General features: G+C 53.6%; 1 protein-coding gene across 1 annotated transcript; it reads right to left on the bottom strand.

Annotated features, from left to right (window-relative positions):
* Positions 1–1,036: 1,036 nt before the first annotated feature.
* On the bottom strand, positions 1,037–10,047 carry SCN2B (sodium voltage-gated channel beta subunit 2). The gene is made up of 4 exons (XM_039229393.1): positions 9,941–10,047; positions 2,579–2,745; positions 2,072–2,282; positions 1,037–1,435 (listed from the first exon to the last, which is right to left on the bottom strand). The coding sequence occupies exons 1-4, from the start codon at positions 10,008–10,010 to the stop codon at positions 1,236–1,238; spliced, it is 648 nt and encodes a 215-aa protein (XP_039085324.1). The 5' UTR covers positions 10,011–10,047; the 3' UTR covers positions 1,037–1,235.
* Positions 10,048–17,392: the final 7,345 nt, after the last annotated feature.

Raw genomic sequence — 17,392 nt, 5'->3', positions numbered from 1 at the left:
CTGTCTCTTTCCCTCTCTTGAGGCTTAAATAATCAACCCCCTCTTCCTGTGACGATAATGGCAGTGAAAGTTGGCTCTCCGTAAATGCTACTTTCTTCCCCACAGAGGGAGTCCCTGGGACAGGAAGGGTGGGAGTGGCCAGAGGATCTCAGAGGCTCCAGGACTTTCCCTCAGCCATTGCCTTCCCTGCCTGCTCTCTACCAAAAGCCCACCCCCAAACCCTGCTACCTGGGAAAGTCTGAACAGAAGGCCTGAAGGAAGCCCCGGCTCTGCACATCAGCTCCTCCACCGTGGCCCCCGCCCCTCCTGAGCCCCCCACTTTGGCTGCTCCCAGGCCTGAGCTGAGGGAGGGTGGTCAGCCTGTTGGAGGGGGCAGTCTGTGGCGAACTCCATTTAACAATGGAGCCCCCGCCCCTTCAGAGCTTAGCTGGCTTTGAAACGGGCCTCCTGTTAGTGGGTAACTATGGTGGAAAATGACTACCACCTGGGCTGATACAACCCACCCGTGGCCCCAGCTCAGTGACTCTCCGTACAAGTCCCACCAAACTCCCAAGGGGTGAGCAGCCGCCAGAAAACCCCCAAGGCTTCCCTGGCAGCAGCTCTGGATGGAGAGGGGGTAAAAACAGAGTCTCCTGGCCGAGGCTTGTCCCCACCTGCCCCCAGCCCCGGCTTGCCTTCAGTGCCCAGGAAATGCACCGCCCTCCCTTCAACACGGCTTCCACCCAAGTGATGGGCACCCATCAGCACCCCAGCCCGAGCCGACTGGAGCAGCCTGGGGAGCAGGGTGACGCCACGGCCCAGGCTCTCTTGAGGCAGCACAGGAAAGCCCCTCTACCACCCGCAGATCCTCCCCGAGGCCCCGCCGACCAGTCCACAGACTGGGAAGGCTGGACAGCTGGGCCCCCTGTCCGCCACTGCCCACCCTTCCCCCCTGCCCTCCCAGGACCCTCACACAGGCCTCCCGCCTCCTCTCTGGGACCCGCGGTTGGGAGCCCACATCCCCCTCCCCCAGGGCCCAGGCGTCCCACACCCCATGGAAGGTTTCCCCGAATGAAAGAGAGGTGGGTCACTCTTGGTGCGGGGTGGGGGACACAGAGTGAGGAGTTCAGGAGCCCCCAGCTCGGCACCGGGGGCCTGGTTCAAGAGAAGCACACCAAGAGAGGGCAGACAGGGCACACTGTGCGGGGCAGAGGGAGGAAGGCAGGATGCGAGGGAGGGGCGGCCGGGCCGCCATGTTACTTGGTGCCATCGTCCGCATTGCCCTCTCCGTCTGTCTTGCCCTCCTCCTCCGTCTTCAGGTCATCCGTGCTCAGCTTCTGCTCTTTTTTCCTCCTCACGCACTTGACTACCATCAGCACCAAGATGACCACCGCCAGGAAGCCGCCCACGGAGGCGCCCACGATCACCGCCACCGTGGAGTCCCGCTCAGGGGGCTCTGGAGGAGGAGAAGGAACAGACCCACTGAGCCCTAGTGCTGGAAAAGGGGGCCCCCACGGCCACCCCTGCTCCCCAAAGTATGCGCGGGGTGGTCCTGACGGGACGAGCCTTACGGAAAGGACTCTGGTCAAAGCCAAAATCAACCCTGGCGTTGACCTCTACATGCCCCGCTCCCAAATCTCGGGGCACCTAACAGCCCCAGGGGATGACAGCAAGATGCAGAAGTTAAGAGCAAGGACTTTGAGATTGGATAGACCCAAATCTGAGTCCTAACTGCACTTTATGGTGTGACCTTAGGTACTAACTGATCTTCTCTAAGCCTGTTTCCTCACCTGTAAAATGGGGACCATGATACTACTGCCTCCCTCACTGAGGGACCTTTGCGGACGACATGATAGTGCCTACGTAGAGCTTAGCCGTCTAACGGAGACCTGGCACGCGCCCCACAAACGAAAGCCGCTGTCGTGACTTCTTCGAGTGATGACCATGACCGAGGTCATCGTAAGGACTCTCTGAGCCACGGCCCCAGTCCTCAGGGACCGGAGAAGTAAAGCGGAAGCGGCCCGGCCAGCACAGGCCACTGCTCCCACCCTCGGGAGGGCCGGGCTCCCCGCTCCGCCCACTGGCCCCTCACCTTCCATGAGGACCTGCAGGTGGATCTTGCCGTGGCCGCGGTGGCGGTCGGGCGGGTTCATGATGTAGCAGTTGTAGATGCCCTCGTCCTCCAGCTGCACGCTCCTCAGGGTCACCGACACGTCGTACTTGCTGGGGTTCCCCGAGAACTCCACGCGGTCTCGGAACCGCTCCAGCCTCAGGTTGATGATCTTCATGCGGAACTGGAGGAACTAGGGTGGGGGACAGGAAGGGAGCTGGATGCGCAAGGAGGTGCGAGGAGAGCTGGGGGGTGGGGTGGGGGGGAACCCTCCCCCATGCACCTGTCTTCCTGGGAGAGAGGCAGTTACTGCTAGGTCTCTGTCACCCTCCCAGCCCCGCCCCCGGTGGCACATGACTTTTGCCAAAGCCCTCTGGAGCAGATGGGCCCGGGACCCCCAGGATCCCTGTCCCATGCAGGGGGGGTGCAGGTGGTGGGAAGTGAGGGCTCCAGCCTCCGCCTTCAGCCCCGCCCCCTCTCAGGACTCACCATCTCCTCGGAGCAGTTACTGCACTCCTGGTAAGTCCAGTTCAGGGAGAATTGTTTGTGGTTCACCGTGTAGCAGGAGTTGAAGGTGCAGGGCAGGCGGGCGTCCGAGCCATTGAGCACGTTGAGGGTGGTAGGTACTGTGATTTCCATGCTCCGCCCCGGTGGCACTGCAGATGAAGCCGCAAGCTGGTGAGGAGTCTGGCTGAGGGGGCGGGGGTGGGGGGCAGGGGCCAAGCCTTCTGCACCAGGTGGGCGTGGAGCAGAGTTCTGGAAGCGGGCGGGGGCCCTTCTGGCTGAGACTAGGGAGCCAGATTGGGTGGGCCAAGCTCATAAGGGGTACCCGATGTGGCCCGTGGGGTCAAATTGTGGCTCGTAGCCCGTGGGGTAGGGCAAGGCTGGGGTGGAGAGAAACCAAATTGTCTGTTGAGCCAGGGGCAAACAGGTGGTCCTAAGACTTTCCCAGGACCACTGTCATGCAGCCCCAGTCCGACCACTGCCACCTGCTAGCTGAAGACCTTGGACAAGGGGCTCTGCTTGCTGGCCAGGTTTTCCCCTCCTTCCCCGCCACTTCCAGCCATCTCTGAGGAGCCAAAGCCCCTCCAGTGTCCCCACGGGGCGGAAAGCCTTGAGGATGGATGGAGACTCAGAACGCCTTGCTCTCTGTACCCCAAGGTCAGAGGAAAGCAGTGTGCCAGCCCAGGCCAGCCACACCCCACCCCCTTCTCTTCTCCCCAGGTCTCCAAGGACAGGGGTCCCTTTTGGAGATGTCAGGCCCGGAAACGCCACAGCAGGGAGCTGACGCAGGCTGAAGGGGTGGCAGGCTGGGAAAAGCAGGCTGCTGTCACAGCCGATAAGCAGCATCAGACCTGATGGGGGAGCTGGGTGTCGGGGGCCGAGAAAGTTCTGTCCCGCTCAGACATCTTAAGCAGAACAGAGTCTGGGGGGAGGGGAGCAAACCCAGGCCTTTCCAGCTGAAGCCGCAGAGACCCCCTAGAGGGCAGAAAGCCTGGCACACAAAATTTAAGGGGGCACCCGCCCTCAGGGTCAGGTAAAGACCTCTTTAAACCATACAGCGGGGGCACCTCTGTAGCCTCACCCTAGACCTGACCTCAAGGCTTGGGTTTTCTGCCAATATTGTCAAAACGCCATCCCAAAAGATTCATTTCTTTATAGGGGATAAACAGTAACATTCAGCATCAGCCATTCATTTACCCAGTATTTACCAGCCCCCCACCACTCCCGGCCCCTGCACTTAGCCTTGGCCCTGGGGGTGATTGCCGTAAACCAGACAGGCAGAGTGGCTGCTGCAATATGAAGCTATGAAGCTTGTGTTCTGATGGGGGGGAGGGGAGGGGAGGGGAGGGGAGGTAGGGCAGACATTAACAAGGAAAAAAATAATAATGTAACTTTAAGTAGTGCCACACCCAAAGGATTGTAAGAACCAAAGCAAACTGAAGGGGTGTTGTTTAATAAGGGTGGTCCCAGGAAAGTGAGGGAGTGAGCCATCTGAATTTCTGAAGGAATCAAGTTCCAAGCTGCAGAAGAACATCAAGAGCAAACTTCTGGTGGCTGGAATGAGCTTCCTGTGTCTGAATCACAACAAGCAGTGATCAAGGGGCCAATGGCCAGGGCTAGGCAGGGGTGAGGCCCCAGGGGCCTTGGGGGCCAGAACTCAGAGTTAGGATTTTCTTTTCTGAGTGAGATAGAAAGCCACCAGGGGCCTGGGGGCCGGGGGCGGTGGGCAGAGGGGTGGCTAGGGGGCTGCTGACACAGGAGTAGCATAGGCCAGGACACCCTTTGAGGCACGTGTCCCTTTGCTACCTGCAATCAGCTCGCAGAATGTGGACAAGTTCCTTCACCTTCCAAGCCTCGGTGTCCGGCTCTTAAAACTCGCTGCCGACACCCACGTCCTGGGGTGGCCATGATCATTTAAAAACAATAACTAACAGTGCGCAGTCTGGCAGCTCCTGTCATCCATTCTCCTCAAGTCCTGCCCCCTAAGCAGGAAGGCCTTCGGGGGGAGGGGGGGTCTCCCCGCAGAGGGCAGCCCCCTGGAGGTCCCCCAGGCCTGGCACACACCCAGCCCCAGCAGTGGCCGGCCCTGCGGGGCTCTTGTTTTTCAGACCGCTGAGTAGCACAGAGCTGCGGCGGCCGCGCAGCCTGGAAGCTGGGAGGTCGATGTCAGCTCCTCCCAGCGCGCTCACTCTCCTGCCCAGCCCATCCTTTAGGGCGCAGGGGCCAGGGCTAGTGGGCGGGGCTGAAGAACGGGAGATGCAATAAAATGCTGGCTGTAGAGGTCACGACCGAGCCTTTGGCAGAGGGAGGGATCTCGCATGCGGACCCACCTGTGAGGCCAAGGCTTCTGGGTGGGGGCTGAATACTCACTAGGGGAACAGCGCTGGGGATGCTGAGTGGGCCGGCTGAGAAGAACAAAGCCCAGTTCCCAGATCCCCACTTTCATCACCATTATGAAAGCACCTCGCGCGACGCCAGGCAAGGAGGAGGGGTGCAGAAAATGCCTCCGCCGCCCCCGCCTGCAGAGGCAGAGAGATCCGCAGGGAAGCAACCTGGCAGCGCCTTGTCCTGAGCTAACCTCTTAACCGGAGGACGGCCCTGCTTCTCTAGGCCCTTCCAAGTTCTGCCGCCTTCCCACGGCCTCTACGCAAAAGAGCCCCCAGGCGACCTCAGAAAGCAGGTGCTGTGAAAGGGGCTCACCTCTCCCGGGCCTCCTTCCCACCCCAGCCAGCATCACTCCGATTAAAACTTGAACCCCACAGGGCAGCCCCCTCTATGGTGAAGGAGCCAACACCCTGCCAGGTGGATGGGCAGGGCTGTGGGGAGGCCTTTTCTGGCTGGCAGGTGGGGAGCAGAGGTGCAATGCAGGGTCTCTTTCCCGCACCCCTGCAGCAGACACCGGGAGGAACACGTGCGCCCTCTAGTGGTCAGAGAAATCCAGCAAGTCCCATCCGCAGATAGAGGGATGGGATCACCAAATCAGTGTCAGCCAGGGACCAGCTGGGGCCAGACGGTGGTTCCTGACTCCAAGGCGCCCAGCTCAGCCTGAGTCCCCACCGGGGCTTTAGGCCTTTTACGGATCCAGGCCTCCATTAAAGACAGGGAACCATCACGCAGCAAGGTCAGAGCTGTGAGCAAAATCCTGATAAACTCTGCTGCTTCCGGAAAGTAGCCCAGGCCACAGCTAGTGCCGCAGAAAGGATTTCACAAAAACAAAGTGCTTATTTACTGTAGGCCAGAAGATTGTTTACGCATTTCACAAATATGATCTCATTAGATACGTACAATCACCCTATTACCACCCCACTTTCCAGAATATGCAGTTGAGCAGAGAGAAGCTACATGCATAGCCCAAGTTCACAGCTAAGTAAGTGGCAAAGCTCAGTTTGAACCCAGGCTGCCAAGGCTCCAGACAGGGGTGAGGGGTTGCAGCTGGGTGAGGGTGTGACTGTCATTCCAAAGCACGCTAGGGACCAGCGTGTCTCCAAGGCAGATCCAATCCCAAACTACCAGCCCCCAGCTCGGGCCAGGCTGGCTGGAAGGGAACGGTCCTATTTTTTTTTTTTAATGTTTTTTATTTATTTCTGAGAGAGAGACAGCATAAACAGGGGAGGGTCAGAGACAGAGGGAGACACAGAATCCGAAACAGCCTCCAGGCTCTGAGCTAGCTGTCAGCACAGAGCCCGATGTGGGGTTCAAACCCACAAGTCGCGAGATCATGACCTGAACAGAAGTCGGATGCTTAACTGACTGAGCCACCCAGGCCCCCCGGGAATGGTCCTATTTAAAGAAACCTCCATACAAGGAAGTGCAGGCTTCCAAGTTGCTTCACTTGGGACTGGGTCTGGGGCTCCTGATTCCCAACTCCAGAAAGGAAATGGGGATCAACAGTCAGGATGTGGCTTCTGGCCTTAGTTCCAAAATATCACAGCGCCCAGGCCTCCCCGTTTTCTCTTGGGCACCTCTGGGCACCCCAAGCCCCATGTTATCCACTGTTCTAACGGACCCATCTTTCAGAGATCACAAAAATGTGCTCACCTCCGGCTGAGCTCTATCTCTTGCAAAGACAGAAGTGAATTCTCTCCACTCCTCTTCCCAACCCTACAGCAACCTATGAGGTAGGTTTATTTTCTTCTTGTTTAAAAGAGAAAGAATGCATCTAAGTAGAGAAATTGTCCCCCCACCTTCTGAGCACACTGTCCCCTGGGGCAGCCCCTACATCCCAGGGGAGTGTGACACCCAGATCCTGCCTCCTGCATTCAGACCCTCCCCCACGCCAGGTTCTCCCCCTCCAAGCCCAGTCTTCCCCAGCGCAGCATGAAAGCAAGCTGTCCTCACCACCCCTCCACTGGCTCCCTGTTGTTTTCAGGATCAAGTGCAGGCTCCTGGGCTCAGCTTCCGAGCCCTTTGCCATCTGGGGCCAACCCAGGCCTGGCCGCCTCTCCGGCCAGCTCCCAAGTGCATGCTTCCTCCACTCCAGTAATCCCTGATTTGTACTTTTCCCAAAGACTCTACCTTCTTTCACCCCTCCATGCCTCCTGCACACATTTTTAATTCCGTCTGGGAAGCTCGCTCACCCTTCTAAACCTGGGGCTCTTTTATATATCCTACACTTCCCCGCTTATAAGGCATACCTCAGTGACAGCAGCCTCAGAGCCTGGGCCCTCTCCCCAGCCTCGTTCCTGCCCCTTCTCCTGCTACATGACGGGGAGGCAGAACGAAATAGTGGCCAAGTGGTCTGATCTTAGGCGAGGTAGTTAACCTTCCAGACCTCAGTTTTCTCATCTGTAAGATGGGGGGGGGGGGGCAATAATAGAGCCCACTCCTAGGGCTGCTCTGAGGAGTAAATGGCTTGCTAACACGAAAAGCTTGCAGCTGCCTGGGACATAGCTCTTAACAAAGTTTAGCAGCTGTTATCATTATCATCGTTATGACTGTCATTATTATGACAGCTCCTATGATGTTGCATTGTTATTATTTGTGTACGTGCCCGTGTCCCTCAGGAGGCGCCGGGGCTGATTTTTAGTCATCTTGGTATCCCCAGACCCAGAACGGGTATGTGACACACAGATGGGCACTCCATAAAAGGCTTGTCCCCTCTGTGTCTGGAACCCTGCCCCCAGCAGCAGACATGGGCAGTGGGCGTGAGTGAGGGCCAGACTCCACTTTCTAGGCCTCACCTAGCATAACCCAGACTTTGGTAACTAGGCTGGTAACTGCAGTCGTTAAGAAAAACTCTGGGAAGTCTGGTCATTTGGATTGTTTCTAGCTAAAAACTAGTCCCACCTGCAACATTGTGTGTACAGCAGGTTGCCCGGCCGGTCCCCTTCCCCGTGACCAGCTGTGTGTAGTCATTCTCACAAACGCTGCCCCTGATGCAGCCCCTCCCTTGTCATCTGTTACTCCATCTTGGAGACCGACGCCATTACAACTGCCATAATTCCATCTTCCGGCTGAGCCCCTTAACCTTGGAATACCAGAGCATGCCCCATCTTAGCATCAGTCAAGTTCAAGTTCAAGATCCCCATTTCTGCATCCTCTACCACGCAGGTCTGCCGAGGCTCTGGCTTCCTCCCACTACCACCTCACAACCCCCACTCTCTGACTTCTTCACTCCAAGCCCCATCTTCCCCTAAGACACAGCCTGATTCTGGTTACGGAGCCCCCTTCCTTTCTTCACTTAGATCAGACTCTCACAAGACTGTCCCCCTCCTGCAGGAAGCTCTCCTTACCTCCCAAAGGAGTCACCTGTCCTCCATCCCTGGCTCTTTATACACAGGCCATCCACCCAACTCCCCACCTTTTTGCCTGCGCTGGAGTTTCTTTGACCAACTACTGTTAATATAGCAGTACCGTTTCTCGAACATTGGGGGCAGTAGGTCTCAGCTCACCTTATACTAGTTGTGTGACTTCAAGTTACTTAATTTCAGTAACTTAGTTAATTTCTGTGCCTGTTCCTCGTCTGTAACAGGAGGATCAGAACAGTGTCTACCTCATATGATTACTGGTTATCACAAGGGCTAAACAAGATATACAGCGCGCGGGCGCGTGAAAAGTGTTCACAAAGTTCAGCTATTATTGAGTACCAGACCCACAAAACACCGAGGCACTCTCCAGTTTACCCATGAAAGAACCGAAGCTCAGGAGGGTCAAGTAACTTGCCTATAGTCATGAAGTAAATGACAGATTTTTAAACCCAGATCTGATTCCACGCTCACCCTCTGTGTACAGCCTGAGCTTCCATAACATTCCTGCTCTGTTGTTAAAATGTCCAGTAACTCAACAAAGCTAATGGGCCTTATCATACAAGCTGCCACGGGCTCTATGTCATCTCTGTGTAGTACTCCTGCCCAGTATCCAACACAACAAACCAGAAAAAGAGAGAAAGAAAGAGAGAGGAAGGGAGGGAGGAAAGGTAGGAGGCAGAGAGAGAAGAAGAGGGATTTTGTGATCGGGAATATCCGCACTGACAATCCTTGGACTTGACCAACTGCTATACCAGCAATGAGTAAGTTTAGGAGAAAGAATGAAACTACCTGTAAAGCAGGCTTGCAAATAACTTTCTAGCCCCCTCCTCACCAGGAAGTCTTGAGTGGTCAAATATGAAATTAACGTTTGGGTCACTTGACATGGCAGTCTCCGATGCTGGGCTGGTCTTAAAGGGCTACCGCCACACTGGGCCCATGAGTTCCTTTTTTTTTTTTTTCCTGATTCCTTCACCTGACCCCTCCTCCACTCCATCTGGCCCAAGCCAGAGGCTTCCATCAGCTTCAGCAGGTGTCTACCCCAAACCTACTTCCCACCTGCTCCCCCAACACATTTCAACAAATCAGTGGTACAGATTTCCAGGAAACAAGACCCAGACTCAACTTTCTACCCCCGGCTCCCCCAAACATTCTTTCCTAATATCCTAAATCCACCAGCTTCCAAAGATCGAGGTCCACAGAAGAAGCCCCTGTAGGGAGCATTAAGACCCAGGACCCCATATTTGCAGCAGCTGAAAAAAATCCATGAGGAGCCTTGGCAGATCAACCCATCGCCTGCCCCCACCACCACATAAGTCCGTTTTAGGGAAACCCACTGAAAAACCACCTCCTATGATAACTGTCACCCCCGAGGGGCATTCAGATCCCCCGACCCAACATTACTGTGGCCAAACAGTCCCAGCGTTATGCAGTGTTCAGCAATGTCTTCCCCGGTCCCCTGGTCCTCCGGTCCCTCCCTTCCCAAGGACAAGGAGGGAGGCTCAAGCAATGTCTTCTTTCCTGTCCCCAGCCCCCACCCGCTTCCAAGCTGCAGCTACACTTCTGGACCCTCAGGAGCATGCAGATGTACCGTCTAACTTACCCAAAGAGAAAAAGAGACTGAGCCCCGTGAGACTGAAGGCAGGGCGAGGTAGCCAGGCATCTCTGTGCATTTTCAGAGACTGAGATGTTAGTCGGGTGGGGATATGGGAGAGGGTGATTTGAGGGGCCGAGGGCTACAAGGAAGGAATGGTTAGATGCTAAAAAAAAAAAAAATGCACAGATGTACTTCAGAGACACATACAACATTAAGGAGGCTTTATTTCCATCTCTCTAATATGGCCGGCTTATATGTTGCTGCTAAAAAGAGAGAGGGAGTGTGTAAGGGAGAGAGAAAAAGGGGGATGGAGTAAATTTTGTGGTTGGTGGATTTTGAAAAGCAGGTGGGAGGGCATAAAAAAAAGTCTTGCTGAAAGGAACAAAGTTCCCGGGAATTTTCCCCCTCAACAAGAACTAAGGCGAATCCTGCGTTTCTTCCTCTTCTTCTCCTCCTGGATGATTGTTGGGTTTTGGAAAGTGTTAGAGGAGCCCATTCATCTCAAAACTGTCAGAAAGGGGGGGAACTGTTTTTGTCACGTAAAGACACCCATAAAAGGCGATGCTTGTTTTGTGTTATTTGGAAAGGATTCAGGGAAGTGAGATGGGGAGACTTTCAGGAAGTAAGGACTTCCTCGTTTTGCTGCCATCTCCACTGAAAACAGAACATGTCAGAGCAGGCTGGTACAAAACCACCTGAGACTTTACAATCCAGTGTAATAGGAACCTTTGGGGAATCCTGATACCCAATCAAATCAACAGTGAAAAAACAGTTTTTGAGACATTTGGGGAAAAATAAACATGGACTGGGTATTAAGTTATACTAATAATAATTCTTAATTTTGTTGAGTGTGGTAACAATATTGTGGTTTGGTTCTCTCTGACATCTTTATCTATTATACACACTGGAGTGTTCATAGGTGACATGACATGGTGACTGGAATTTGCTTTAAAACACTCCAGGAAAAAAAAGAAAAGAATGGGAGAAGTGACACAAGACAGGACGTCGCTGTTGATCATTGAAACTGGTGACCGACGCAAAAGGCTCATTGTACACATGTCTCCTCTGTTGTGTATGTTTGAAAACTTTTGGAAAAGGAAGGCAAGAATCGGCTACTGTCACAAGGAGGAGAACTGTGGGGTGAAGTCTCAAGGTGGTCCTGAGCCCAGAAGGCGGCCCCAGCTCTTTGGGGGAGATATTTTTTTTTAATGTTTTATTTATTTCTAGGAGAGAGAGAGAGAGAGAGAGAGAGACAGCGTGAGCAGGGGAGGCTCAGAGAGAGAGGGAGTCACAGACTGAAACAGGCTCCAGGCTCTGAGCTGGCAGTCAGCACAGAGCCCGACGCGGGGCTCGAACCCACGAACCGCGAGATCATGACCTAAGCGAAAGTCGGACGCTCAACCGACTAAGCCACCCAGGCGCCCCTGGGGGAGATATTTAAGCAGAACACAGGTTCCTGCATGGCGGTCCCTCGCACTTGTGATGGGCCATTGATGCACCAAAGCGGGGCGCCATTAAAATTCTTACGCAACAATTCTGTGCCGGGAACTTTACATGTGACATCTCAGCTGCACTTAACTCTGGAATAGGTGATTTCTTCTTCTCTTTTTTAAATTGTAAGTGAGAAAACTGATGATGTGGAAAACAAAGGCAGAAGGAAATGGCAGATAAAATGAAATTTCCTTGGAGTGCCTGGGTGGCTCCGTCAGTTGAGCATCCACTCTTGATTTTGGCTCAGGTCATGATCTCACGGTCCATGGGGTCCAGCCCCAGTGTAGGGCTGTGCGCAGCATGGAGCTTGCTTCGGAGTCTCTCTCTGCCCCTTCCCTGCTAGCACTGTCTTCAAAATAAATAAACTTTAAAAAAAGTTAAATTCCCTTATGATCTGCAGCCCATTGGCAAATACTGGAGGCAGGCAGAGTAGAACATTCCTCCAGGAACCCCCTTCCTTCTTAAGGTTAATGCTTTGCTAGAGGGAAACACAACCTTAGCTTGACAGTAGCCAGACCTCCAGTATCCTGTGAGTTATATCTTCTTTAGTAAATACAAATCCCTTTGGAAACTTCCCCTTCTTGTCTTTACCTCTCCCGGTTCCCAATCAGTCTCTCCTCATGGTCGGGGGGCGGGGGGTGGGGGGTGGGGGTTGCAGCTCTTTCTGCCCAGTGTCCTGGCCTGGTGCTTTAATGAAATCACCTTTTCTTGCACCGAAGACATCTCAAGAATTCTTTCTTGGCCCTCAGCTCTGGACGCTCACCACTCCAAAACCCCATCACTGCAGCTGACAGAACTGAACCCAGCTAGGTCCACATAGGGTAGTCAGGGGCAGAGTCAGGGGCAGGGTGCAAGCTGAGGCCTGTGTGAAACACTGGGTTCTCCCAGAATTCCATGCGGCCTACCACCCAGATGCAAGTCCTCCTCTGAGGTTGTTCAGAGATGCGGGGAAGAGGCCGAAGACCAGAACAGAGATAGCAAGGGACCTCTGCACAGGATATAAAAGGAAGGGTCCTAACGTGCAGGGTGCGGAGGAAAAGAACGGGAGCCCAGAGCGGCGCTTGGCTCAGAGCAGGCATCCCATGCACAGGAGCACCCCTGGATGAAAGAACGACTGAATGAATGAATGAAGGGACGAACGAATCAGTGAATGGATTTGAAGAGGCAATAGGGGAAAGCAGACAGCGTGGCGAAAGCAGTAAAATCTAGCTGCTGAAGCTGTGCCAGCTGGAGAGAGGCGAAGTGGGCCAGGGCTTGGTGGCAGTTGCTGAAGGCAGAGGGGTAAGGAGGTGCCTGTCCATTCGCCCGGACCCTCCCACCCTCTGGGACTTCACTACAGTCTGGCTGTGCTTCCCCCACCCAGGGCACAGCGCGGAGGAAGGAAGATCAGGAAAGGAGAGGAGGCGCAGCCTAGGGAAAACTGTCTAGGGAAAACTGTCCTCCGGTGGCAGGCATCCTTATTGCCAGCAGCCAGCGGCCAGGCCCCCAAGTGTGCCTGGAGGGAGACCTCGCACCAGCCCTGGCTTCATCTTGCAGGTTCCCAGTCTGCTGAAAAGCCACCCAGCCACCCGTGCTGCCGCAGGCACATGTCAGCCAGAGAGTTTTGGTTTGACGTAGCCGGCCTCCTCCTTTTCCTTAATGCAGCTGAGGGAGCCCAGTGAGGCTCCGGGAAGCTGCTTACTGGGCTCATCGGGTCTCACACAGGATCCAGAAACTTCTATTTGGGGGGGGGACATCTGAGATAAGAAATGTCTCTCTGCTTCTATCCAAAGTGTGGCTAAGAGAAACCAGGGCCATGATTTATAACAGAGTAGCCTTCGTGCAACTCAGTCCTCAGGGAGTAAGGGTCAAAAGATCAGAGGGGAGGTGGCCTGGCAGGGGGGAGGCAGTGGGGAGAGATCTCTAAGAACCTCCCATGGCTCCCTTGGGCCTCCAAATGCCCATGTGCTGCAAAAGAGTAAATCTTCCCCAGGAGCCAGGAAAAGCCTGGGAAGCTGAAACTCAGAGAGGTGTTTTGCAGAATACACATGCCAATATCAAAGACGGGCTATTTAGGGGAGCAAAGCCCTTTTTTTGGCATTTCTACCCAGTGCCATTTACCCCTGAATTTTTTATTAGACAACACTCAATCACCTACCCTGCTGGGAGAGGCAGTGTTATAAATAATCCAAAGGAAGGTGGTTTGTTTTTGCCATTGGAACGTCTCACTGAGGCCCCGGAGAGCTTCCCGAGGTAGTCTGCCTTAAAGCCTCACTTCTTAAAGTGTGGTCCCTGGACCAGCACCGTCAGCATCACAGCAGTGGGGGGGGGGAAGAAAAGCAGATTCACAGGGCCCACCTCCTGCCCAAGAAACCACAATCAGCATTTGTAGTAAGATCTCCGGGTGATTCTTGAGCACATTCAAGTGTTGACTTCAACTCATATGAAAAGGTTTGCATCCGTGGGCAGGGGGCAAGGAGAAGCCAGGTTCAGGGGCTGGGGAGAAGGGATTGGTGAGCAGGCACAAGCTTAGGACGAAAGGCTGGTGGCGCGATCTGTGGAGCACCCAGCTGCCTGGTGAGGAATAACCAAGGGAGGGACCCATTTTTACTCTCCTCTCTTCTCCGCCCCATGCCCTCCTCCGGCCATGGCGCACCGGGCAGTTTCTCTTACCCAGGGCTGCACAGGTTGCTGTCCTTGCCTTTGCTGGCTCCTCTTCCTGGAATGCCCTTCCTCTAGTCTGTCCAGCAACCTCCTAGTCCTTCTTCAAAAAGCTGCTACAAACGCCCACTCCTGGTCCTGTACGGACCTCTTCTCTCTGTGTGCCTGTGACACGGGGTACATTCACTCTGTTTATCAACTCTCTCATTCAACAAACTCAAATATCTACGTAATGTCCCACATGTGCCGCAGACTCGAGGCTAGAAGCTAGCGACTCAGACATGAATGAGATACAGCTCACCTTCTGAGCGCTCACATTCTACGTAGGGAGACAAAGGTATAAACTCCCCTCTGCAGGGGGCGCAGGAACAAAGGCACACCTGGTATTGCTTGGGTGTCAGAAAGTATTGTCACCATTTGTTTACACATCTTACCTCCCCAACGAAACTACAGCTCTTTAAGGACAGGGACTGGGTCTTATTCAGAGTTTGAGCCAAGCCTTTACTTGTCCCTGAGCACATGAGAATAAATGTAGACATCTGGGGAAAGGGCAGAAACTCCATCAGCCAGAACTTATGCAGCCCAGTAGCTGTTCCACACCTTTTCCAGGAATCCTATTTAACAAAGGAAAGAAGGGAAAGGGAATTCCAGGCAGGAAAACACCAAGAGCAGAGGCTGAGAAGCAGGAAAGACAAAGGTATATGGGGCAGAGGGTTCCCTCATGAAAAGAAAATGAGAGGTATGGATGGGTAGACAAGATGGTACTCAAACTCAGAAGGCCACCAGCACATGATCTGAAAGTCCTGGGAGAGGCAAATCACTGTTGTTCTCACCATCTATAAAATAGAAAAGATCTTCACTTTCCGAGAAGACTCTGAGTTCCCTTATTTTTTGATAAAGAAGGTATGTTTGGGGAGCGGAGTTTTACAGAAGTGGTAACGGATCGCCTGGTCTCCCTTGAGGAAGACAGAGCACATTTGCAAACCAGCTGGCTGGGACAGAGGTCAGTAGTGCTTAGAAACTCTGTTTATTCTTAATAAGAGGATACCTGGTCTGTGTGGGGATAAAACCCGCAGCCCAAGGTTCTTTGGCTCCGAGAAACTGAGCTAAGTCAGCAAGATCCCTTCCAAACGTGAGCACGCGCGCGCACACACACACACACACACACACACACACACACACACACCCCTAGTGTTTTATAAAAAAAAAACTGCCAATGTAGACATGGAAACATACTGACTGGCCAAAAGGAGAAAAAGTGGGGTGGCCATGAAGAACAAAGACAAAGGACTAGCCAAAGTCCAGCCCTTTCTGGGGGGCACATCTCCAGGTCCCCAATGAACAGGCTCAAGTGTTTCCAGTTCTGGTGGCCAAGCGCTGAGGCTGCTAGCTCCTACATTACTCATGGGCAGCCCCACCCCCTCCACCCTTTCCAGACCAATTTCTGTTGGCAATAGCCTGCGTACTTCTGGAAGCCTTTGAACATGGGAGCATCTGGTGTTCTAAGAACTTAAAATAGTACAAATTCAAGTAAGAGAACTGCTTGCTAAAAGGTCTACTACAAGGAGCTCCATCTTGCATGTCTCTGGCAGCTCTTCTGCTGTCTGAACAGGCTCCCCTTGGAGCTGTGCAAAACCCTTCCCTCAGCTCAGCTTCAGAGCTCTCTCTTCCTTTGGATGGGATAGAGGGGTTTGGGTGTGTTGGGTTCAAGGGCTTCCTCCCCACAGAAATAAAAGTTAATGAGCGATGGGGGCCAAATCACTAGAAGAACACGTTGGAAGGGGATGGAGGGCCCACACTAGGCCCTAGCATCTAAACCACCTCATGTAGTCACCACAAAAAACTCTGTGAGTCTCCATTTTACATATAGGGAAACGGCCTCAAAATCCTGAAGTCAACTGTTGCTATATTGAAGAAAGAGCAAAAGGCAGAACCAGGCTTGTTTGAGCTTGAAGTCCATTCCCTCAGCCATATGCCTTCATGCTCCTGGATTTAATGGACAACTGCCCCCAGGAGAATAGCATGAGGGAGTCAGCAGATCTTCTTGTGGTCCCCACGGGGCTGTTTTAGTTTTAGGCAAAATTAGCGTTCGACAGCTGTGGATTTCCACTCTCAACCTTGACTTGAATCCTGGGTATAAATGAGAAGTTTGTGGGGAGGTCGGGCTGGGAGAGAGAAGAAGGCTTCCTCTTCCTCCCCCTCAATTACAGCTGCTCCACCCGGAAAAGAAACCCAACTTTGAATGAATCAAATGCCAGTTCGGGCACGCGGAACTCTGGAGAGGGGGGTGCCCCCACTTCCCTGACTCCAGTGCCCTCCGCAGAAGCACATGGATAACTGCACAGCCCACCCTCCAGCTCCTACTCAAATTTATTCTCTTTGACCCAGAACACCAGGTGTTAAAATCACTATCCATCCACCTACCTCTGGTTCCCAAAGGCCCCGTCCACTGCAGATAATATTTGAGGAAGTAGAAAAGGACCCCTTAGCCCAGGAGAACATGTTACTTAATACCCAGAAACGAAATCACTTCCTCTCCATGAATCCTTAGGATATGAAAGAGTCCTTCTCCTCGTTCTACTCATCATGGCAACATGTGTCACTTCTCTGGTATGTCTTGGACAGGATGCATGTATCACAAACTATTGACATCCTCCTTACTGAGAGCTAACAGGGGAGAAGGAAACATTTAATGACTCTTAGCCACAGCTGCATGAGAAAAGAGGCTATAGGCCTCCAAGTAGACATCCAAGAACAGTTGGTAAAAGAGGCAATCACGGATGTGTTATGAGAGGGTCCTGATGTATGAAGAGTTAGAGGAATCCTTCAAAACTGTAGCTCCACTTGAGATTGGACCAGAAATCCATGCCCTGAAGGGCTCCGTGGGAAGGATGGGGTACAGGGAACGAGGAAGGGCCTCGGCAGTTGAGGAAAGCAGGCCTGAGCAGAGCCCAGGCTAAAAATGGGAGCCCAGAACCAAAGGATCTTGAAAACGAACCTCATTAAATCTTACCACGGCACCAAATGTATAGGAACCTCACCTTTCAGACCAAGAGTTAACTCAGTGGCCATCTACTTTGGGCAACCTCACAAGCTCCACTTTTGAAAACAACAGATGCCCAAACTCCATGAAGCAGGCCTCTGGTGAGGCCCAGGAGAGAGCCGCCAGCCATTCTGGTAGCACCCAGGCCAGCAAGTGCAGGGTTAGATCCTTGAGCTGTATCCACACCCCGCTCCAACCCACTCAGCCCCACGCTGTCCCAGGGCCCGAACTGGCCCACACCGTGTTGAGTCACAGAATGGCTCTCCTGCAGTCACTTCAGTTTG

Source organism: Hyaena hyaena, unplaced genomic scaffold (assembly GCF_003009895.1).
Source record: "Hyaena hyaena isolate Hyena2069 unplaced genomic scaffold, ASM300989v1 scaffold_37, whole genome shotgun sequence".
NCBI classification, from domain to species: domain Eukaryota; kingdom Metazoa; phylum Chordata; class Mammalia; order Carnivora; family Hyaenidae; genus Hyaena; species Hyaena hyaena.
The sequence above is the reverse complement of the archived record's forward strand: the minus strand, read 5'-3'. Positions and strand labels throughout refer to the sequence as shown.